The sequence below is a fragment of the Arabidopsis lyrata genome, assembly GCF_000004255.2.
Source record: "Arabidopsis lyrata subsp. lyrata unplaced genomic scaffold ARALYscaffold_5, whole genome shotgun sequence".
Lineage (NCBI taxonomy): Eukaryota > Viridiplantae > Streptophyta > Magnoliopsida > Brassicales > Brassicaceae > Arabidopsis > Arabidopsis lyrata.
In genome coordinates this window covers 12,369,759-12,393,261 of record NW_003302551.1, presented here as the reverse complement: position 1 = coordinate 12,393,261, position 23,503 = coordinate 12,369,759, and the positions used below count along the sequence as shown (strand labels likewise).

At 35.5% G+C, this 23,503-nt stretch overlaps 5 protein-coding genes across 8 annotated transcripts; 4 read left to right on the top strand and 1 right to left on the bottom strand.

Moving 5' to 3' along the window:
* Positions 1 to 4,170: 4,170 nt before the first annotated feature.
* Positions 4,171 to 6,455, bottom strand: LOC9313526 (protein UPSTREAM OF FLC). 4 transcript variants are annotated; one of them, XM_021023974.1, is made up of 4 exons: positions 6,113 to 6,455; positions 5,956 to 6,025; positions 5,167 to 5,871; positions 4,171 to 4,465 (listed from the first exon to the last, which is right to left on the bottom strand). In XM_021023974.1, exons 1-4 carry the CDS (start codon positions 6,309 to 6,311, stop codon positions 4,366 to 4,368), a joined length of 1,074 nt encoding a protein of 357 aa, XP_020879633.1. In that variant the 5' UTR covers positions 6,312 to 6,455; the 3' UTR covers positions 4,171 to 4,365. The 4 variants fall into 4 exon arrangements, with proteins under 4 accessions (XP_020879633.1, XP_020879631.1, XP_020879632.1 ...); XM_021023972.1 differs by having other exon boundaries at positions 5,097 to 5,871; positions 6,113 to 6,454; XM_021023973.1 differs by having other exon boundaries at positions 5,321 to 5,871; positions 6,113 to 6,454.
* Positions 6,456 to 7,818: 1,363 nt separating this feature from the next.
* Positions 7,819 to 9,189, top strand: LOC9313525 (nucleolin 2). The gene is made up of 4 exons (XM_021025713.1): positions 7,819 to 7,919; positions 8,015 to 8,363; positions 8,432 to 8,542; positions 8,647 to 9,189. Exons 2-4 carry the CDS (start codon positions 8,203 to 8,205, stop codon positions 8,786 to 8,788), a joined length of 414 nt encoding a protein of 137 aa, XP_020881372.1. The 5' UTR covers positions 7,819 to 7,919; positions 8,015 to 8,202; the 3' UTR covers positions 8,789 to 9,189.
* A 1,061-nt stretch (positions 9,190 to 10,250) lies between these two features.
* On the top strand, positions 10,251 to 11,687 carry LOC9313524 (histidine--tRNA ligase, chloroplastic/mitochondrial). The gene is made up of 2 exons (XM_021025712.1): positions 10,251 to 10,876; positions 11,294 to 11,687. Exons 1-2 carry the CDS (start codon positions 10,592 to 10,594, stop codon positions 11,468 to 11,470), a joined length of 462 nt encoding a protein of 153 aa, XP_020881371.1. The 5' UTR covers positions 10,251 to 10,591; the 3' UTR covers positions 11,471 to 11,687.
* A 4,925-nt stretch (positions 11,688 to 16,612) lies between these two features.
* Positions 16,613 to 19,275, top strand: LOC9313522 (histidine--tRNA ligase, chloroplastic/mitochondrial). Its single transcript, XM_002877408.2, is given in 10 exon segments — positions 16,613 to 16,944; positions 17,125 to 17,220; positions 17,327 to 17,415; positions 17,547 to 17,676; positions 17,806 to 17,898; positions 18,149 to 18,266; positions 18,346 to 18,488; positions 18,571 to 18,699; positions 18,792 to 18,991; positions 18,993 to 19,275. Coding segments are annotated over 10 exon segments (1,362 nt in total). The 5' UTR covers positions 16,613 to 16,659; the 3' UTR covers positions 19,072 to 19,275.
* Positions 19,276 to 20,144: 869 nt separating this feature from the next.
* On the top strand, positions 20,145 to 20,826 carry LOC9311832 (zinc finger protein ZAT8). The gene has a single exon (XM_021025789.1). It carries the CDS (start codon positions 20,178 to 20,180, stop codon positions 20,682 to 20,684), a length of 507 nt encoding a protein of 168 aa, XP_020881448.1. The 5' UTR covers positions 20,145 to 20,177; the 3' UTR covers positions 20,685 to 20,826.
* The last annotated feature ends 2,677 nt before the right edge of the window (positions 20,827 to 23,503 follow it).

Below are 23,503 nucleotides of genomic sequence, written 5' to 3'. Positions count from 1 at the left end.
TCTTTCTCTGTAAAAACGGTTCATAGTTGGTCCGCAACTAATTTAGTTTAGATCCGCAAAAGTGCAGATCTCTAAAACTAATTATTGATAAACAAAACACAATTCAATCCAATCCGCAAACGGTTTAGTGCAGATCTCTTCCACTGCAACCAACCATTTAAAGTCTTCATAAAAAACCATTCTTATATATATATATATTTTTTCCAGATCATATTGTTCTGCTTTTTTTTTTTTTTATGCTCGATTAGATTCGGGTTAATTCTAGGGGTTTATAATTCATGCGTATTGCTTTGGGATTCCTAAAATTGTCCTTTTGTCTACAAAATATTCTATACAACACCACACTTTGAAAGCTACTGCATTTGAAGTGATGCATGATTATTAGTTGGATTTGACCACTTAATGAGGTGGTTAACAGAAGCAATTATACCAATACATTTGGAAGAATATGATTAGGAGATGATTGATAAACAAATATATTCTATTGTTAGTTGGGTTTGATCATCGTGTCTAACTATATATTCTTTAATGATTTAGAAATCTAATGAGAATTTACTTGAGATTCCAAACTTCAACAAAACGAACGGAGAGGATTTGAAATTGGTCACCGATTCTTTATAGTGGAGCCAAATTAAGAAATGAGATTGAGGGACGTGGACGTCACCAACACACTCCTCTATGGCCAATCTCCACTAAAAATATTTATATCCTCCTCTTTGCCTCGTGACTCCCACACGCAAATTTAATAATATCTATATTTTCTATTAATTACCGTTGCTAATAGAAATGTGAAAATTAGTATTATAATATGTGAATTATGGTTTGGACCATCCTGCAAATGATCCGGAATACGACTGAAAAAATCGATTCATTTGTTGAGCCGCTAGTCGAAGGATAGAAAGATTTTTTCATTTTGCATGTCTACTTGTGGAATCATATTTTTTTTGAATTCCAATGGTTTAAGAGCAAAATAACCATCTTTTGTGAGTACAGTATATATTCCCTTGACTTTTATTCAAGTGCATAGATGTCTATTGTTGCAATCATTTTTCTTTTGATTTCAAAAGGTTTTAGAGTATTTCTTTAAGATGTCGTCCGTCCATACGTACACATAGATATGCTTGCGTTGCATGTGTTTTCAATCTTCATGTACCTTGCATGTGTTTCAATCTTCATGCATGTACCGTGTACCATCATTCCACACATCATATGTGACATATGCATGCATATGAAAGCATACATAGATGATAGATGTAGTCATAAATAATATATAATATATATGTGCTTCTGTATTTTTTTTACAAGGTTTGGGTAATGCAAAAGAAGAAGCCGTAGTTGTTAAAGAGGATGAGGATCGATGCGATGGATATTCTTATGAACATGACGAGCACGCCCTAAAGGTATAAAGCCCACATCGACATCAAAGATTACGTATGCAATGATATGTAATCCCCCATATGGAGTAATCTACTTTTAATATATAAGATTACATTATATATAGTCATATTAACATTACAGAAAACAAAGATTACTTAAGATATCTTGCTTCTTTTAAAAAATAAGTGTGTATCGTCTATTTAGGCTAGATAAGCGATGATATTATTTATTCGTAAAGTAGCGAATTCCCTTTGAAAGAAAGAAATGTTTAAGCCTTTTTATTGCCATCATCCTCAAAGTTTGCAGCTTTGCAACCACTCATTCATGACTGTCTAGAGTTCTTCTATTATACTCTTTACTTAAACGTTAGTCATTGATCAGTTTTTTAGATTTTATTAAATATGCTACAAACTTTCGTATAATATATATGTGCTGTTTATACCAAAATAAAATAAAATACATGTGTGTTGTTTCTGGATTTATCTTTCCGAGTAATGTTCTTAACTTGTGTTGATTATATGAAAAAAAAAAACTATATTATAGTAGACGGGAAACCTATAATATTCAAGTTTTCATTTCTTGATCCACAATATCTAATATATACATAGATGTAAATTTCTTCTATTAAGATCACTTCCATTAGAAACATAAGTGACACAACCATCAATATTGAGATGCTAAAAAATGGAATGAGATTCTGAAAATGAAGTTACTATTTTTTTTTTTCCTCTGAATTTATTATTTATTGCAAATTATGAGAACTGTTACATAGACGATTCTACAACGGACAATTCCTTCCGACCCTTATTAGATCCACGACCTCTTTCACCTTCTTCACCTCCTTCATGCTCACCTCCTTCACCTCCTTTTTCATGCTCATCTCCTTCACCTCTTTCTTCATGGACACTTCCTTCTCTGTGTGGAATCCTGGCGAACGGCTATAATTGTACATCGCTGGAGATCTCCTGCACCCTTGCCTCCAATAATCTGCAAATTTATTAATAAATTGCAGTATCTGGGACTCGAACCCCAGACCTCTAGGTGTATAAGCATTAATGAACCCTTAGTCAACCAATGGACCAAGGGGGCTTCCACAATGAAGTTACTATTTTTGCTTCTTTATTGCGGATATAGAAGGATAAAAATGAATTCCAAAATTCATAGAGATCAAAGGATTGAATTCTTATTTTGTCATTTCGTGGTCTTACCTAGTAATCCATATCACCTCATCAAAAAAGAAAAATATATTCCTAGAACAAATATCTTGTCGAATTTGTTTTGAATTTTTTCTGTGACGTTTGTAATTTAAATATAGATACATATCATATATAATGTTTTATAAATATATTTTAAAAATAATATACATGGTTTTTTAATATAGAATTTGTGAGAAATTTTTTTTTTTTTAATTTCCTTTAATGTTATATGTTAATTGGTACTAAGATGCTAGCTTCATGACTACCCAAGAAGGAAAAAAAAAAAGGAAAAAAAGCATTAGATCCATAGTCTATGGAAAATAGAATCGGTGCTTTTAGAAATTCTATCAATCTTCGTGCAAAAGAGTAAACTCTTGTCTTAAGCAAAAAGAAAATGATTGCATCTTTGGGTCTTTGACATTTGGATTATTCCTCTCTTGGGAATTTTGCAATCGTCACTTTGCCTTAGTGGTACAATTCTCAAAGGAAACCTCTATTTTACACTAACTAAAATTCCATTTTGTTCACTAATTATTATTCCTAGAGCAGAAAACAAAGTGTTTGTCCAATTAAGCAATCACTAGCTTTTTTGCCATCGGGTGGAGATAAGGATTTCATCAGCCATAATCTACAGCCGCCTATATAAATGAAACCATTTAAATTTACGACTAGTCCTTTTCTTAATTACTTAAATAATCTATTCTAACAAGTATACAACTTTTAGTATTTAATTACTACAAATTAATATTCAAATTATATACATGGGGGAACGCTTTTTACGGTAAATTATCTGTCTAATCATTTTTTGAAACCATATGCTACGTATATTAATGTTGCAAAGACAAAACATAAACAAAAATGCTGGAGAGGTAGATTGTGATCGATGACGGTATGAGTTCACTACGACTTGAAATGGTTCTTTAAGAATATATGATTGCAATGATATGCGTTTGTGATTCATTCATAAAACATGTTTTCAGTTGCTTAAAAATGCTCATATCGAATAAATCTCAGCTAGGCTTTTTTTGTTTTCTCTGCAGTTTTGATATATTTTGTTCACAATAGAGCTTTGACTCTTTTTTTTTTTTTTTTTTTTTTGTGCAAAGAGTTTTGACTCTTATTCTTACAATCACACATTAAAATTTAATGGGCCCAAGAATGCTGTTTAATGTTTACAAAAGAAAGTAACAAACTTTGTTTTAAAAGCCCAAGCTAAGCAAAAAATATAAAAAAATTAAAGGCCGTGGAATGAAAGGCAGCAAGAATTAAGAAATTTGAAATCTTATATTGAAAAACACCAAATTGGTCTAGAGAGCTGAAAAAGACCGGCTACTCTAATTATTTTAATCTGCTCTCCGGCGGAGACTGCATTCGTTCTGAATTTGAAACCTTAAATAAAAACAAGATTTCAAATTTGAGAAGTCATTAACTACAACAACAAATTATACTCGTAAATAACATCGTTTGTTCGAAATATAACGAATATAAACAATAATAAACTTTTGAACGTCTAACATACATATAAGTTGTTACATCTTTTTGAAATCTTGAAGGAATGAAATAAGTCAAACATGCATAGAAAATATAGAAATTGGAAGATTCTAAAAACAATCATATTCATATTGACCTCAATAAAACACCAAACGTTAAACTACAACATATTTACATGCATGTAACAATCATACTTTGTATTTGTTTACTCAACCAAAACATAGTAAAAAAAAAAAAACACCTCAATGCAATTTCTCTCCTGTCGCTTTATCAAACACCTGCCTTTGCATTGTTATGGGCTTTATGGGCTGTCCACCACAGAATTTGGGTTTCTCGGAATAAAGTTAGCCCGAGCCACCTCTTCCCCATCTTTCTCCTTCGTCAACCCATCCTTAAAACTCCTAAGACAACATTAGTTGATTAATATCGCCATTAGAACACGTAAATACCAAATTCATCTCAAACCTATATATAGTTCCCTTAAGAAAACTCATGTGACTAATTTATTATATGTTGTTGATATAAAAAGAGTTGATACAATATATATAGAGACTAATTTAGGTTTAACCTAATTAGATTAAGAAATAGATAAACATGAATAAGTAAATATTCTAAATCTCTTAATCCTTATCACAATTAGATATCTAAAATATTATTTGACTTCGGCTTCACGGGTTTTATGGGCTCCGAGTTACCTCAATACGTTCTTCTACACTTTATCAATTTAAGCTCTTACATCTACTCACACAACAACTAATTGTTGGCATGTACAACTACTAAAAATGCTATTTCAAATAAAAACATCGTGCCGTTTCACCTACAAGAACTCAAGAAGTAGTTAAAGAGAGTTATTATTATTGATGTTTGTTTACCGGCTATCAATATTATAAAACCCTAAACCCTTTGAGAGATAGTGCATGCTCGAGCTCGCTGTAGGAAACTAACTGGCTTAGTCATGCCTATTCCCACAAAACAAACAGAGGAGAGTCTTTCTTCATGCAAGCAAAGGAACAAGACAGATAAGCTAACTACCTTTTCTCATCATGCACATTCCCAACGAACCAAGAAAGAGACTCTTTAATCAAAGCTAGCTACAGGGGACTTAATGCAAGAAGAAGACCTCTTCAAAGCAGGAACAAGTTCCTTCTTACTACTACTCTCATCAATCAAGCTACCACTAAAATACTCTTTCTCTTCCAAGTTTACCCTTCCAAAACTCCTTAATTCCTTCTCTGCCCTTTCGAGCCTATAATTACCTGTTCTCCATTCCACCCTACTACTCGTGTTCCCATTCCTTAGCGTCGGACCACATTTCTTAAACGACATGGCACCACACGATATCAACTGCATGAGAACAGCCGACGGACGCATCTTCTCAACCGTCCCATTCAATTCTTGATCTTCCGGAAACAATATCAACCGTCCATCTGCTTTCATCAATGATTCCAATGTTTCTGGACTCGTATCTGACTGTGGAGGTGAAGTAATCTCTTCTTTACTCAGCTCAGTGATCTCATTCACTTCATCCACCTCTTTCGCCGGACTTTTCCTCCGCCGACGATCATCAGTCTGTGTTGAAGCGTCCGTCGCGAGTTTACGAGTTGACTCAGTGGACGCTTTGTAGTGATCAATAGAGCTCCAAGACTGGTTACGCCGGTGAGTGACGGCGGAGAAGTTAGATTCTTTACCAGAGTTATTATCAAGGTCAAGAATTTGAGAGCCTTTGAGTACATATTCTTGGCCATGAACGGGAAAAATGAAATCTTCCTCTGATAAATCGTGCCATACGAATCCGTTCTTGTAAGTTCTGAGATTAGAAACAGAGTAAACAAAAATTTGTGAGAAGATCGGACGGTGAGTTACAGATCCGATGATGGAGAATGAGATTTACCGTTTTGAAGACCAAGAGTAGAGAGAAGCCATTGCTTTGCCTCGTAGATCATTCAAACGATTGATCACATCTGAGAAAAATAAAAATCGAAACTTTATGAAATCAAAAACAGAGCAAAACAGAGCAGAACAGAGGAAAAAGATGAGATTTTTACTACCTTTGAGATAGAGACCGTTGTGAGAAGAGAGAGGTACTTCAATGAAGTGTGGGTGATCTAGTTGGCCATTCCGGCTGAGATAATAAACGACGGGGACTTTCCGTTCGCCGGAGGGTTTTGAGTCTAACTGGTGGTGATTCGATCTGGTGGGAACTATAATTAAGTTGTCTTGTGTTGTTCTTGAACTCATCAACGCCATTTTTTATGTTGTTCGGTGTATTTTTGAGCTTTCTTGGTTTGTTCTTCTTGTCAAAGTGAAGAGGAAGTAATCTTGAAGAGTTTGAATGTATGGAGAGAGACACAAAAAGAGAGATTTGAAAAAGAGATAATAAGACTTTTTGTTCTTCTCTTTGGTTTTTTTTTTTTTATTCCGCGAGTAGTCAAAAAAGTGTTTAAGAATTGACTTTATGAGTCCACTATCCACACCTAACTTTGACTACATGTCTAAAACGAGAGCCACGAGTGGAGCCAGCTGCAACATGGAAGGCTTGGCTCAACAAGTCTCTTGGCCTTAGAGCATGATTATAGCTAGTCTCTTAGAAATATCTCTTAGCAATATTTAAGTAATTTATTTGTAAAAGTGATTGTTAAGAGATAGTATTTTTGAGTTAATATTTTTGTGTGATTAATGGTAGGCTCTTAACATGTAGTTCTTAGAAAAAGAAATATTAATATAAAAATAAAATTTATAATTATATAAAATTTAATAATTGTTGCAAATTAAAGAGACATGAATATTATGACATAATTGTTGTAGATTCATTTGGTTACAACACATATGATTCATTTGGTGTTTAAGTTAAAGAGACATGAATATGATCATTTGAGTAAAATAAAAACAGAGTAAAACAAATTTAAAGAGACATGAATATTATGACATGCATCTCCAGATTTCGTCCCTAAAATCTAACAAATGTAGAGAGATACAAAGAAGAGTAGAGATTGTTTTGTATTCATATGTTTTATATAAGCAACGAACAAGCTTTCCCATCAACTCAATCAGACTCTTAGTGAAGTTCTGTCGCTGTAGCTCTGTTTTTTTTTTTTTTTTTTTAGACATAATTTTTTTTTTTTTTTTTTTTTTTTTTTTTTTTTTTTTTAATTAGTTAATATTCATTTAAATCTTCCCATATGGGCTTGGAAAAAGCCTTACAAACTATGACCCAGTTACAAAAAAGCCTAATAAGAAATTTGCCGGAGACAGATTTGAAGGATCGAACCCTGCTGATGGACGACTGCACGGTGGCCGGAGCATTAGATCCGGTGAACCCGCTGTAGCTCTGTTCTCTGCAGTTTTTTTAAGAAACATTGTTAGTACTAAGTAAGTCATGAGACAGTAATTGTTTGGTGAATCGAGAGCAGTTTTTTTGCTTACTTCTTTATCTCATGGTTGTCATTAAGTGTCAATAAGTGGCAGAACGTTTGATTATCACATATATGGTTCAATGTCAATGTTTTACCTCCTACAAGTGTAATGGATCAGACAATTTATGGTTCCTACCATTATATCATCATGCTTTGACGATTTTTTCAATTAATGGTCTTCTATTTTGGTTTCGTTGTCAGAGGATTAAACATTTTTGTTTCGGTTTTTGTTGTAATTGGCCACACAATAATATGGATTGAGATTTAATAAATAGAATATATATATATGGACACGTTTCTGCTCTTTCATGGCTTAACAATTAAGGATTAAAAAAGGGAATTAAAAAAAAACTCCTTTCTTCAGACCTAAATCCCTAGATCTGAAAAATATCTTTCGAACCCTAGTTCTTAACTTATCACCATGGACGAATCCGCCATCAAAGTAATCTTCTTCTCCTTAATTATAGATTCTTTCTTTCACAAGAAAGATGAAAAATATATGTAGTAGAATTTCTGATTAGATCTTTTGTACCTTAGGGTCTGAAATCGCTGAAATTGAACGAAAGTGATGCAAACAGAGGCCCGATTTCCGTTGAGGGATATGCCACTTCCCTTCATGCGTATCCACTTCCCTAGGGCCAAAACATTTCTCTTCATGTGGAAAAGTAAAACATATCTATGTTCCAAGAGACTATGAAAGTGGTACCCTCAAGAGAGTTGCCTTCATGAGGATTGAAGGAGAAAATGCCAATGAGAAAGCATTGGAACTTAGTGGAACTGACGTGGGAGGATGGACTGCTATCGTTAAGGCTGCACCATGGCAGAAAGAAGTCATGGATCCTTGGTGTCCTGCTTCTGCTGCTGCTGCCAGGCCCAAAGAACACAGGTAAATATAATTTCGAATTATTCTTGTGTAAGATGTGTTCTTGTTTTGTTAATAACTTTTTAGTTTAGTGTAAACGTTACTGGATATGACACTTCTCTTCCTGAGATTGATATCGAGATGGCGGTGTGTGAATTTCTCTCTTCATGTGGAGAGGTCGCCCGAATTATGGTTCTCCCTAGGTTTGCGGCCTTCTTTCTTCCTCCCATTTGTGAATTTTTTTTTTTCCAACTCTCAAGTTATTGAATTTCTAACTAAAGACTTTTCTCTGTGTTGAATTTTACAGCCATGCTCGCGTTTCTATTATAGGAGAAGGATGTGTAGACAAGGCGCTACAACTAAGTGGATGTAACGTGGGCGGAATAACCCTTGAAGTTAAACCTGTTGTGCTTGTAAAAATAAACCGCTCCACCGATAAAACTGGCTAGGAAGCCGCACCAATGTTACTGACTTTATGTCCCCAGGTACTTTAATTTGATCTTGCTTTCTTGATTCTTGATTCTTGGTAATAAATTAGAACCTCTCATTAGTTTAGTTGTTTATACTTTATATTAGGTCATAAGAAGAAGATTGAGATGGAGAAGACGAAGAAGATGGAGATGGAGAAGTAGAAGGCTCTCTTTTAGGAGCAGACGAACCTTTTTACTCAAGGATACAAGAATATAGTGTATTAGAGGATATTCTATAACACCTTTTTTACTCATCTACCTCTAAAATGTGTCTCACAAACAGCTAATAATGTCTGCTAAAAAGCACATAATCTTTGTAAAGCTAACTGATCAAGAAGATACATCAAACAAATTTTAGAGTACAAGAGCTATGTACTTTTATTGGCCATTCCATTTCCTCCTATACCATGAGATTTTTATTCTTCTTGGGATGTTTTAACCGGTTTTTATAAAATTGTTGGTAATCGGAGGCGAAGGCACCATAGGAATCACCAATCGAGATCATGCATTCCATCGCCCATAACAGGGAGTCGACTTCCGCATGGAGCGGTGAAAGGCTCCTTCTGACGCTTTTAAGTCCTAGGTGGCAGACTTTATCTTGTCCTACTAGCACCCATCCATGGTAATTTGTTTTACTTTTTTTTTTCCGGTGTTTCCAACTAATAAAAGTTGATTTTTTTTCCTTGTTATCTCTTTTCTTCTTCGTCTACAAAGACCCCTTTCTTTTGCTCGTCTCTCAGGCCTCAGCTGAAACAAACTAATTCGGTTTAACTGAAATCATATTGAATTCGGTTGGTTTGGTTTTATTTATTCAGTTATTATTTGTTTTCCTACATGAACAGCCCGTCTCAATTCATGATGCGGCCATATGGCAAAACATTTTTAAGAAAAAAAATTAGTTGGAAAAATTGGTTTTTTTAACCTTAATAATTTTTTAAAAACTAATTATGGACCCTTGAAATTTTCCTTACTACCTCCAAAAGATGGCCATACGTGAACCACCCCTATAACTCGGAAGTACCATTAATTGAAGAAACAGAGGAACCGTTTTTGTGCAAGCAACGAAATCTAAAAACATATTCTATCTTTAATGGTGGGCGTTCCGTTTAGGGATGTAGAACCCGTTTGACATTTAAAATTTGAACACCACAGAGTCAACAAAGTTTTTGACATTTAAAACGAATTCTTGTTAAAAATGTAGATTCAAAAATTACAATTATAAATTTTACGTTTTCAAAACAATAGTAATTACAGAATCTGACCAGAACCAAGAAAAGCCCAATAACTAATGTAAATAAAGCCATAACGATCATAATTAGTTTCATCCAATGCTTTTGTTATTAAAAGCCCACGTAAATGAAAGCAACTTATCCCACATCGGTTGTGAAAATAAAAAGGGACTCAAAATTTGGTTATAAATAGTTAGATATGCTTAATGTTGAACATATATTTTACCACCATCCCTATGTTGAAAGCGGTAACAATCTCGATGAAAGAGAGGATGTAGACGCTCAACTGATATAGGAAGCAATTGTTTTGATTATTGCATCCTTCACCTTGTTGAGCATCTATACCCACTCTTTCATTCGAAATTGTTACCGCCCTCAGCCTTTGGATATTTCTGCAAATTCCTCTCTTCTATTCAGTTGGAAGGAGTGGAAATTAATAAAACCAAACCAGGTTGGGCTTTCTTTAACCGGAAATGACCAATGTAATTTGAACCGAACCAAAGAAATGTTGTTATCTCTTTCTTTTCTCTCACTCGGCTGAAGAAGAAAAGAGATGCGAGCGATTCATATGCGATTGAGCTCGAGCTTTAGGCCTATTCTTCTTCTTGACTTCGTTGTTTCTTGTTCGCCTCCTCGTCGCCAGTTCTCTATTCCTAGGCGCCTAATCTGTGCCGCCGCCAATGGAGGAGGCAGGTCAGGTTCGATTGTGGCGGCTCCGTTGGTTGTGACTGAAGAAGACTTTCAGAAGAAGATCGATGTCAATCCTCCTAAAGGAACTCGTGATTTCCCTCCTGAGGATATGCGACTCCGCAATTGGCTCTTCAACCACTTCAAAGAGGTCATATATGAACTCACTCTAATTCTTGTTTTGTTTCTGCAATTTTTTTCCCAGACCTTTTTTTACTAACGGGTTTCTGCAAATTCTTCTTTTGGTTCGGTTTGTTGACTCTGTGGTTCGGTTTCCCAGACCTTCCAAGAGAAACTTTTGTCTCTTTACTTTGCTTTGAAGGACCGGTCCAAAGTTTCAAAATTTTCTTTGATACCCTACGCATAACTAAAAATTTAGGCTTTTTTGTTAATGTAAAAAAAAAAATTCTCCCAAAAAAAATATTTTATAATGTGAGACCCTAAGCGATGGCTTCACTTGCTTGTCCTCCGGACCGGCTCTGCTCACGGTTATATGGGGTGTTTAAAGTTTGACACTTAAAAAAAAAAAAAAGTTTGACACTTTTTGTCTGTTTACTTTGTTTTGAAGGTCTCACGGTTATATGGGTTTGAGGAAGTGGATTATCCAGTACTGGAGACGGAGGCATTGTTCATCAGAAAAGCAGGGAAGAGATTAGAATTGTTCACATCCACTTTTATTCCTAGTACGTTTGTGCTATGGCTTCATATCGAGGGACTGGATAGTCCGTATTACTCATGTGTATAGGGAGGCTAATCGTCTTGCGGACGGATTAGCGAACTATGCGTTTTCATTACCGCTAGGTTTTCATTCTTTTGATTCGAGTCCTGATGTTGTTAGTCGGATTGGTTTAGATGATATGGTCGGGACTGCGATCCCACGAGACGTTCGTTTGTAATTTGTTTCGGTTTAATTTAATAAATAGGGGGAGGCTTGCCTCCCCTCTTCTCACCAAAAAAAAAGATGGCCATACGTGAACCACCCCTATAACTCGGAAGTACCATTAATTGAAGAAACAGAGGAACCGTTTTTGTGCAAGCAACGAAATCTAAAAACATATTCTATCTTTAATGGTGGGCGTTCCGTTTAGGGATGTAGAACCCGTTTGACATTTAAAGTTTTTGGATCGGGTTCAGGTCGATATCTTTCGGGTTTGGTTCAGTTTAGATTATGCGAAATATAAATAATAATGTTGTAAGGAGATGGAACGTAATATTATATATATATATATATATATATTACGATGGTAGATATACATTTTTATAAATTATATGTACAGTTTTAAACAATCAAGAAAAAAACGAATTCTTGTTAAAAATGTAGATTCAAAAATTACAATTATAAATTTTACGTTTTCAAAACAATAGTAATTACAGTATTTGACCAGGTCCAATAAAAGCTCAATAACTAATGTAAATAAAATCATAACGATCATAATTAGCTTCATCCAATGCTTTTGTTATTAAAAGCCCACGTAAATGAAAGCAACTTATCCCACATCGGTTGTGAAAATAAAAAGAAACTCAAGATTTGGTTATAAATAGTTAGATATGCTTAGTGTTGAACATATATTTTACCACCATCCCTATGTTGAAAGCGGTAACAATCTCGATGAAAGAGAGGATGTAGACGCTCAACTGCTATAGGAAGCAATTGTTTTGATTATTGCATCCTTCACCTTGTTGAGCATCTATACCCACTCTTTCGTTCAAGGTTATTACTGCCTTCAGCCTTTGGATATTTCTGCAAATTCCTCTCTTCTATTCAGTTGGAAGGAGATGGCGGCGGTGTGTGAATTTCTCTCTTCATGTGGAGAGGTCGCCCGAGTTATGGTTCTCCCTAGTTGTGCTCGCATTTCTCTTTTAGGAGAAGGATGTATAGAGAAGGCGATAAAACTAAGTGGATGTAACGTGGGAGGAATGAGTCTTGTAGTTAGTCTTGTTGTGCTGGTAAAAAGAAACCGCTCCACCAATAAAACTGGCTATATGACCCTAGGAAGCCGCACCAATGTTACTGACTTCATGACCCCAAGTACTTAAATTTGCTTTTGCTTTCTTGATTCTTGATTCTTGGTAATAAATTAGAACCTCTCATTAGTTTTAGTTGTTTATACTTTATGTTAGGTCATAAGAAGAAGATTGAGATGGAGAAGAAGAAGAAGATGGAGATGGAGATGGAGAAGTAGAAGGCTCTCTCTTAGGAGAAGACAAACCTTTTTACTCAAGGATACAAGAATATAGTGTATTAGAGGATATTTTATAACACCTTTATTATTCATCTACCTCTAATATATGTCTCACAAACAGCTAATAATGTCTGCTAAAGAGCACATAATCTTTGTAAAGCTAACTGATCAAGAAGATACATCAAACAAATTTTAGAGTCCAAGAGATATGTACAACTTTTATTGGCCATTCCATTTCCTCCTTGAGCTTTTAATACTTCTTGGGATGTTTTAACCGGTTTTTTATAAAAATGTTGGTAATTTGTTTTAGTTTTTTTTTTCCGGTGTTTCCAACTAATAAAAGTTGATTTTTTTCCTTGTTATCTCTTTTCTTCTTCGTCTACGAAGACCCCTTTCTTTTGCTCGTCTCTCAGGCCTCAGCTGAAACAAACTAATTAATTCGGTTTAACTGAAATCAGATTGAATTCAGTTGGTTTGGTTTGATTTATTCGGTTATTATTTGTTTTCCTACATGAACAGCCCATCTCAATTTATGATACGGCCCATGGCAAAACATTTTTAAGAAAAAAAATTAGTTGGAAAAATTGGTTTTTTAACCTTAATAATTTTTTAAAAACTAATTATGGACCCTTGAAATTTTCCTTACTACCTCCAAAAGATGGCCATACGTGAACCACCCCTATAACTCGGAAGTACCATTAATTGAAGAAACAGAAGAACCGTTTTTGTGCAAGCAACGAAATCTAACATATTCTATCTTTAATGGTGGGCGTTCGGTTTAGGGATGTAGAACCCGTTTGGCATTTTGGATCGGGCTCAGGTCGATATCTTTCGGGTTTGGTTCAGTTTAGATTATGCGAAATATAAATAATAATATTGTAAGGAGATGGAACGTATATATATATATATATATATTATGATGGTAGATATACATTTTTATAAATTATATGTACAGTTTTAAACAATCAATAAAAAAAAAACGAATTCTTGTTAAAAATGTAGATTCAAAAATTACAATTATAAATTTTACGTTTTCAAAACAATAGTAATTACAGAATTTGACCATATCCAATAAAAGCCCAATAACTAATGTAAATAAAGCCATAACGATCATAATTAGCTTCATCCAATGCTTTGTTATTAAAAGCCCAGGTAAATGAAAGCAACTTATCCCACATCGGTTGTGAAAATAAAAAGGAACTCAAGATTTGGTTATAAATAGTTAGATATGCTTAGTGTTGAACATATATTTTACCACCATCCCTATGTTGAAAGCGGTAACAATCTCGATGAAAGAGAGGATGTAGACGTTCAACTGATATAGGAAGCAATTGTTTTGATTATTGCATCCTTCACCTTGTTGAGCATCTATACCCACTCTTTCGTTCAAGGTTGTTACTGCCTTCAGCCTTTGGATATTTCTGCAAATTCCTCTCTTCTATTCAGTTGGAAGGAGATGGCGGTGTGTGAATTTCTCTCTTCATGTGGAGAGGTCGCCCGAGTTATGGTTCTCCCTAGCTGTGCTCGCGTTTCTCTTTTAGGAGAAGGCGATAAAACTAAGTGGATGTAACGTGGGAGGAATGAGTCTTGTAATTAGTCATATTGTGCTGGTAAAAAGAAACCGGTCCACCAATAAAACTGACTATATGCCCCCAGGAAGCCGCACCAATGTTACTGACTTTATGACCCCAAGTAATTAAATTTGCTCTTGCTCTCTTGATTCTTGATTCTTGGTAATAAATTAGAACCTCTCATTAGTTTAGTTGTTTATACTTTATTTTTTATTTTTTTTGATAACTCAGGTGATCCTAAAGGCTTTATAGGCCCAAAGACTAATCCTGGGGCCCAGAAAACCATGTTAAAATTCGAACCCCGGTGGCTAATGCTATTCGAACCCAGGTGGCGGAGACTTTTCTCTCCTTTACCACTGGACCAAGGCGACTTGGTTAGTTGTTTATACTTTATATTAGGAGAAGACGAACCTTTTTCCTCAAGGATACAAGAAATCAAGAATATAGTGTATTAGATGATTCGATTCTATAACACCTTTTTTACTCATCTACCTCTAAAATGTGTCTCACAAACAGCTAATAATGTCTGCTAAAAGCACATAATCGCAGTAAAGCTAACTGATCAAGAAGATACATCAAACAAATTTTAGAGTACAAGAGATAGTATTTTTATTGGCCAGTCCATTTCCTTCTATACCTTGAGCTTCTAATTCTTTTTTAGATGTTTTAACCGGTTTTTATAACCGGTTAGTAATTTGGTTTAGCTTTTTTCGGTGGTTCCCACTAATAAAAGTGGATTAATTTTTTCTTTTCTTCTTTGTCCACGAAGACCCCTTTCTTTTTGAGTTTTTTACCCGTCTCTCAGGCCTCAACTGAAGCAAACCAATTCGGTTTAACTGAAATCAGATCGAATTCGGTTGGTTTGGTTTGATTTATTCGTTTATTATTTATTTTCCTACGGCCCGTCTCAATTCATGATGGGCTCATGGCGAAACTTTAAAAATAAAAAAAAAATAGTTGAAAAATTTGGTCTTTTTAGCCTTAATAAATTTTTTAAACTGATTATGATCTCTTGGCATTTGCTTTACCATCTTCAAAAGATGGTTCTACGTAAACCACCCCTATAACTCCTAATATTAGTTGAAGAAACAGAGGAACTGTTTTTGTGCAAGCAACGACATCTGACATATTTTATCTTTAACTAAGGGTGGGCGTTCGGGTTTTGGGATGTAAAACCCGTTTGGCATTTTAAATTTTTGGGTCGGGTTCGGAACGATATTTTTCGGGTTTGATTCGGTTTAGATTATCCGAAATAGAAATTATAAATAATAATATTATTGTAAGGAGATGGTATATATATGACGATGGTAAATATACATTGTTATTAATTATAAGTAAAATATAAAACAATCGAGAAAAACGAATTCTTGTTAAAAAAGTAGACTATGTTTTCAAAATAATAATAAATACAGAATTTAACTCTGTCCAATAAAAGCCCAATAACTAATGTAAATAAAGCCATAACGATCATAATTAGCTTTATCAAATGCTTTTGTTATTAAAAGCCCACGTGAATGAAAGCAGCTTATCCCACATCGGTTGTAAAAGCAAAAGTGGACTCAAGATTTGGTTATAAATAGTTAGATATGCTTAGAGCATCAGCAGTGGCAAATGTGTTTATGTGGGTATGAGTATTTTTTTATTATTATAATTTAAAGCAAAAGAGAAAAGAGAGAGAGAAAGAAAGAGAGAGAGAAAGAGTGTTACACCCGAGTGTAAAGTTACACCCGGGTGAGAAGAGAGAGACAACATTTCAATTATTTTTCTTTTGTTTATTACTCACACTCGGCCATTGAGTGCGCCAATGTGTATGGCCTTAGTGGTGAATATATATCTAATCATCATTCCTATGCTGAAAGCGGCAACAATCTCGATGAAAGAGAGGATGTAGACGCTCAACCGCTATAGGAAGCAATTGTTTTGATTATTGCCTCCTTCCCCTTGTTGAGCGTCTATACCCACTCTTTCGTTCGAGATTGTTACCGCCCTCGGCCTTTGGATATTTCTGCAAATTCCTCTCTTCTATTCAGTTGGAAGGAGTGGAAATTAATAAAACCAAACCAGGTTGAGCTTTCTTTAACCGGAAATGACCAATGTATTGAACCGAACCAAAAGAAATGTTGTTCTCTCTTTCTTTTGCTTGTTCTCTATCTCTCTCACTCAGCTGAAGAAGAAAAAAGATGCGAGCGATTCATATGCGATTGAGCTCGAGCTTTAGGCCTATTCTTCTTCTTGACTTCGTTGTTTCTTGTTCGCCTCCTCCTCGCCAGTTCTCTATCCCTAGGCGCCTAATCTGTGCCGCCGCCAATGGAGGAGGCAGGTCAGGTTCGATTGTGGCGGCTCCGTTGGTTGTGACTGAAGAAGACTTTCAGAAGAAGATCGATGTCAATCCTCCTAAAGGAACTCGTGATTTCCCTCCTGAGGATATGCGACTCCGCAATTGGCTCTTCAACCACTTCAAAGAGGTCATATATGAACTCTACTTGTTCTTTTTGTTTCTGCAAATTTTTCTTTTGGTTAGATTTGTTCACTCTGTGTTGTTCAAAGTTTGAAACTTTTATCTCTTTACTTTGCTTTGAAGGACTCACGGTTATATGGGTGTGTTCAAAGTTTGACACTTTTTGTCTGTTTACGTTGCTTTGAAGGTCTCACGGTTATATGGGTTTGAGGAAGTGGATTATCCAGTACTGGAGACGGAGGCATTGTTCATCAGAAAAGCAGGGGAAGAGATTAGAGACCAAGTTAGTTTTTTTTGACATTTCGATTTCATTCTTTGGATCTTTATCTGCAGTTTATGTAGAATTGTTTGAGGAATTTAGCTTGAACTCTTGCAACCTTGTTATGTAGCTGTACTGCTTTGAAGATAGGGGAAATCGGCGTGTAGCGTTGAGGCCTGAGCTTACACCTTCTTTAGCAAGGCTTGTCATACAGAAAGGGTAATAAACCCAGCTTTGAATATTTTCTCATCTTCGAAGGACGATTTATTTATATATTTTGCTTGTAAAACTCTTGTATCCAGGTATGGATGTGAGATTGTTGGTTGATTCCCATATTCTTTTTGGTCCAGAAAATCTGTTTCCCTTCCATTGAAGTGGTTTGCTGTTGGGCAGTGTTGGCGATATGAGAGAATGACTAGAGTAAGGCGACGTGAGCATTACCAGTGGAATATGGATATTATTGGTGTGCCTCAAGTAACTGTATGTATATCTCTCAAGTCATAACTTCAAGGCCTTCGAGTTTCTTGCTATAGTAATCTCACCTGTGTTTGCTTTTTAAGTCTCTAGAAGTCATGCCGCTAATTTGGATTGTCAAACCTTTTCTTTTAGGCTGAAGCGGAACTAATTTCATCTATAGTCACCTTCTTCAAGCGAATTGGAATCACTGCATCAGATGTGGGTTTTAAGGTTTCAAGCCGCAAGGTATTTTTGCTTATTATCTCTTTTCATGTCGATTACATGATCATCTTGTTTCTTAGTTTTCCCTCAAGATACAGAACCAAGGAATTTACTTGCAATGTGCAGACAAGGTTAGCAGTCTAAACATCAATATTCTACTGCTTTGAAATCAAGGCTACTTCATCTACTGATATCAATAAATACTCCAGCTTTGCGAATGTTTCTGCTATTGCTAACTTTGTTACCCTATTTTTTTATGTTGCATGCTAAATAGATAGAAAATATTCCAATTGATGAAATAAAAAAGGAACTTGGGTTCACGGGAATGTCAGAAGATGCTATTGAACAGTTACTGCAAGTGCTTTCTGTGAAGTCATTGGATGATTTGGAAGGTATGTCCTTGCATTATTTCTAGTGAGTCTCTTTCTCCGAAAATTGATGCTGATAAGAACCTCTAATTTGTATAAGCAGATATACTTGGTGGAGCAGGAGAAGCCATTGCAGATTTGAAACAACTCTTCTCACTTGCTGAAAAGTTTGGTTATTCAGAGTGGATACAGTTTGATGCATCTGTTGTGCGCGGTCTTGCTTATTACACTGGTATCGTCTTCGAGGTTAGATTTTATGACATACATAATCTTCTCCATACATGGATACTTGTCTATAGTTTTGTGATAACAACTGATATTATGACAGGGATTTGATCGAAAAGGGAAGCTGCGAGCTATATGTGGTGGTGGGAGATATGACAGATTACTCTCTACTTATGGAGGTGATGACATTGCTGCTTGTGGTTTTGGTTTCGGCGATGCTGTAATTTTTGAAGTAAGTTAAACCTGCTGGTCACTATTATTACCCGCAGTGAAAAGTTGTGTGTCTCTGAATATCTGGTTCTTATTTCTCCCACTTTCATTTAGTTGCTCAAGGAGAAGGATTTGTTACCAGAACTGGGACAAGAAGTAGAGAACATAGTGTGTGCTTTGGACAAAGATCTCCAAGAAGCTGCAGCCACCGTAGCAACCGCTCTCAGAGACAAAGGCCAAACCGTTGATTTGGTATTGGAGAATAAACCGCTGAAATGGGTGTTCAAGAGGGCAGCTCGGGTAAACGCAAGAAGGCTGGGAAGATGGTTCGGTCAGTGTGAAGGTGTTGTCTTCAGGTGAGCAGTTCCAAGTCAAACTCAGTGACTTAGAGTAGTATCTAAAGGCTTTTATTAACATGAACCATTGTTTCATTCTCCTTACTCCTTACTATAGTAAAAGAAGCAATAATCATTCAAATCTCTTAATCATCAAAGTATTGAATTATTGATTTGGGATTCGATTTATGGATCGAATATAATTTGAGTAACCATGTTTAAAAAGCTAAGTAATCTTATTATATTATCAGGTATAAGAATAAGATGCTTGTAGAACTCTTAATTAGGTGTAGTAAACTTCAACAACCAAGTGTTTATATTAATGATCTTGTATTAGATATTATGCTTTATACATGCTTGCTCTACTGGATGATGAATATGAGAGAAATTTTAGTGGATAAATAACTTGTGGAGATATATGTTTGTGTGTTCAAAGAAGAAACCGCGTGAAAATGTATCAAAAATGTCGCATCACGTAGCACTCTCTCCTTTTCTTATTTTCTTCTGTTTTGCTTCTAAACATTTCTCTCTAGTTTCCGTACAATGATACTAGATATATGATGAATAATATATGATGAGAAAATATATTATTAGTAGATACTAGATAAGTTTAACGAATAAATATTTGACTATCCAACAAAGAAAAATTCTAGATGTATCTAGACTGTGTATGGATAAGTTAAGTTAGCAAGTATATTCATTTGCTCAATCCATACAGAGATTTAAAGTTCAACAAAAAAAACAAAAATCTAGAAGGCGGCTTAGAATGCATGAACCGACGTCAAAAAAAAAAAAAAATGCACGAACCAGTTTTTAATAACTTCGACGACCATCGACCAATAAGAAAAAAGATAATAAAAGTTAATTAAATAACTTGTTCTAGTAGTCTTGAAATATTGTATTTTGTGGAGGAAAGCACCAAGAACATTCCTTTTCTATTAACTAACGTATAACGACTGAATCCATTTTTCTTAGTCTCCCAAGTGTTTACGCGTCACGCAACGCAACCAGTGACGCGGTGACGCTAATAATCCTATTCCTTATGCAGCAAGTCACAATGGGTATTTTCGTCAATTAATATTTACTAAACCATTTTCTTGTATAAATAGGAGAGTATACTCATCGCAATATACCGCAAACCTAGAAGTCACTAAGTCAATTCAAAATGGTTGCGAGAAGTGAGGTAATTGAGATAGTGGAAGATACGGCGGCGAAATGTTTGATGTTGTTATCAAGAGTTGGAGAATGCGGCGGTTACGGAGGAGGAGAGAAACGTGTTTTCCGATGCAAGACTTGTCTTAAAGAGTTCTCATCGTTTCAAGCTTTAGGAGGTCATCGTGCAAGTCACAAGAAACTCATTAACAGTCACGATATATCACTTCTTGGATCATTGTCTAACAAGAAGACTAAAACGATGACGTCGCATCCTTGTCCGATATGTGGCGTGGAGTTTCCGATGGGACAAGCTCTTGGTGGTCACATGAGGAGACATAGGAACGAGAAAGGTTCCGGTACGTTGGTTACACGTTCTTTTTTACCGGAGACGACGACTACGGTGACGACTTTGAAGAAATGGAGTAGTGGGAAGAGAGTGGCTTGTTTGGATTTGGACTTGGATTCGATGGAGAGTTTGGTCAATTGGAAGTTGGAGTTGGGAAGAACGATTTCTTGATTCGTTTTCTTGCTTTATGTTTTTAGTTTTATAGATAAAACATACAGTTTCACATGGTTTTGTAATCTTTGTTGATCCATTTATATATCTTACCGATCGATGTGTATATTATTTTGATATATACTATCGGAGTTTACTTTCACTGTACGCTAATTTTCTTGTTTTCTTTTAATTAGCCCTTGAAGGTTGATCTATGAATGGTTTAAGTAGTGTTGAAACTATAATATTAGTGTGGTCAACTAGAACAACAAGAACTCATTGAACTTAGTTAATCTTCAAGTTTGGATCATTCTAATAAGTAGTTATGATTCCTAAATGTTCTCAAGGATTTTCTTTTACAGTTTTTTGGCTCCCGTTATCTTAAGGTTATAGACTAATATTAAAAATATTACCAATTATCCAAATCTGTAATCGTCAAACTACAGATTGAATCATTGCATTGAGATTCCAATAATGGGTCGAATATAAATTAATGAAGTTTAAAGTTGAACCGTCAAACTAGCACAGATAAATAATAATCAGTTAATATATACAAATTTTTATATTAATTATACATATATTAATCTTATATGGAGGTTATGCTAATTGCTAAATTAACATACTTAATTATCTCTATTGCTTATCTACTGGGAGATGAATATGAGAGACAAAACTTTGTGGATAAAAACCTGTGAAGAGATGTGGTAAGAAGAAACCGCGTGGAAGTGTATCAAAAATGTCGCATCAAATCACTCTCTTATTTTCTTATTTTCTTCTGCATTGCTTCTAAACGTACGTTTCTCTCTAGTTTCCGTACAACCACTCTTTGCACACTTTATTCGTTCCCTTCTCGGTGACTCGTGCTAGCCACACATCTCTACTTGTCCCTCATGTACGTTACTGTGAGAAAATCTTAGAATGATAATTAGACGATAATCTGAATAATATGAGGAAGATTATAAGGTGTGTGGACATGTAATCTAGAATTGGACATAGATTAGGATTATTTGTATCCAAACAAATTTTGAACGAATGATAATACATGGATAAAATGTACCTAGTTATTGATACTAAATTTAATCGGTCGATCTTCTATAAGATATAAACATGCCACTCAAGTCTTGAGTTCTATTGATAATATATTGTGAATAACAAGACGTAGGTCAGAAGATTTCTATGTATACTTTTTCACACACAAATAAAAACAAAGATTTCATGAGTATATAAAAATGAATAAATATGTAATTACTAGTAAATGAGTTCAATGGGATTGTCGACAAAAAGGAGTTTAACATATATTTTTTTTGGTGAATCACCGGGAGTTTAACTCCCGGATATTATTATTAAAAAATAGAGAAAAATTACAAAATAATTTGTCTCGGCCTCGGTGGCCCAAAAACATCATCCCGTATAAGCTCATCTAAACACGGGGGTACAGAAGGAAACAAATGAAAACCTAAAGGCAATGAAAATGCATAGTTTGCTAACCCATCCGCGAGGCGGTTAGTTTCTCTATACACATGTGAAATTCGGACGCGACTAGCCAGTCATTTGATAAGAAGTCATAGCACAAACGCACTAGGAAGGACAAGGGATGTGAATCTCCAATCCCTGTCGTAAGAAACTCCACCACCATCTCAGAGTCCACCTCCAACTCCAGTCTTGTGATTCGCTGCCCCCAAGCTATGTAGAGTCCGTAATATACTCCCCATAACTCCGCCAAGGGCGCCGAACACCTGCCAATATTCAGCGCGAAGCCTCCGCACCACTCTCCCGCTTCATTCCGTAATACTCCCCCAGCTGTAGCTATTCCCGGATTGCCATGTGACGCGCCATCAGTGTTTGATTTGAACCATCCCGTCGGCGGAGTCACCCATTTGATCATCTTCTCAACCCGAACAGCCTTAGGTACTCCGTTACCATTCAAGATTTAGGCCGCCATTACCTCTCTCGCCAACTCCTTGATGAACCGTACCAATTTCCTTCCAAACCTGATTCTCACCAAAAATGTTCCCACATCTCCATTTCCAGCCCCACCAAACCGCCATTGCGAACATCGTTGGCCATGATTCTCCATCCTCTCCTCCTCCGCCACCTAGATTCACATACAACCATTCAATTAAAGACATAGAAAAAAAATTATGTCTTCTCCTCAATGGTACGATGCGTATCCAAATTCCTGCCATAGCCGGACAGTCACGGAGCACATGAATGATGGACTCCACACCATTCTTACAAATCTGACAAATCTCTGTGTCGCACAAATGCCTCCTGAATCTCTCCTCATTAGTCATAACCACTTGTTTACCAACCAGCCACAAGAAAACCCGTACTCTTTCTGGTGCAATTACTTTCCACAAACGGTCATAGAACTTATCCATGTGTTTTCTTGGATATTCATCTCTTGTTATCAACTCATAAGCTGATTTAATAGTAAACTTCCCATCAGTCGTCACTGCCCATGAGAGTCTATCTTTAGCTCATGTCACCGTATCCAAAACAACCGCAGCAAGCTCCAGGCGTCTATTCTCTGATATATAAGGCATTATTTATAAAAAGAGTTTAATATATAAACTGAACATACTATCCAACCAAAAAAAGTTAAAGATGTATGTTTTTTTTTTCTCCTTGGTGATAATGAATATGGATATTTAATCTATACTATATAAAAGTCGAAGCCATAAGCCTCTCAGACCGTCCACCTAGGATTTTAAACCACCAATCGTAATTAGACATATCATTAATTAGCATTTTTAGATTTTTGAAATTGTCTATATTAAAATTTAAGTAAAAAGGAAAATAAAAACAATGATGTGGTTAAAAAAGAATTTTAACTTTTT

Coding starts and splice junctions, on each gene's coding strand:
- LOC9313524 (XM_021025712.1), top strand. CDS start 10,592: ATGCGAGCGATTCATATGCGATTGAGCTCGAGCTTTAGGCCTATTCTT. Junction 10,877..11,293: donor TCTTCAACCACTTCAAAGAG/GTCATATATGAA, acceptor TTTGTTTTGAAG/GTCTCACGGTTATATGGGTT.
- LOC9311832 (XM_021025789.1), top strand. CDS start 20,178: ATGGTTGCGAGAAGTGAGGTAATTGAGATAGTGGAAGATACGGCGGCG.
- LOC9313525 (XM_021025713.1), top strand. CDS start 8,203: ATGAGGATTGAAGGAGAAAATGCCAATGAGAAAGCATTGGAACTTAGT. Junction 8,364..8,431: donor GCCAGGCCCAAAGAACACAG/GTAAATATAATT, acceptor TTTTTAGTTTAG/TGTAAACGTTACTGGATATG. Junction 8,543..8,646: donor CGAATTATGGTTCTCCCTAG/GTTTGCGGCCTT, acceptor TGAATTTTACAG/CCATGCTCGCGTTTCTATTA.
- LOC9313526 (XM_021023974.1), bottom strand. CDS start 6,311: ATGGCGTTGATGAGTTCAAGAACAACACAAGACAACTTAATTATAGTT. Junction 6,026..6,112: donor CAACGGTCTCTATCTCAAAG/GTAGTAAAAATC, acceptor TATTTTTCTCAG/ATGTGATCAATCGTTTGAAT. Junction 4,466..5,166: donor AGGTCTTCTTCTTGCATTAA/GTCCCCTGTAGC, acceptor ATGTTGTCTTAG/GAGTTTTAAGGATGGGTTGA.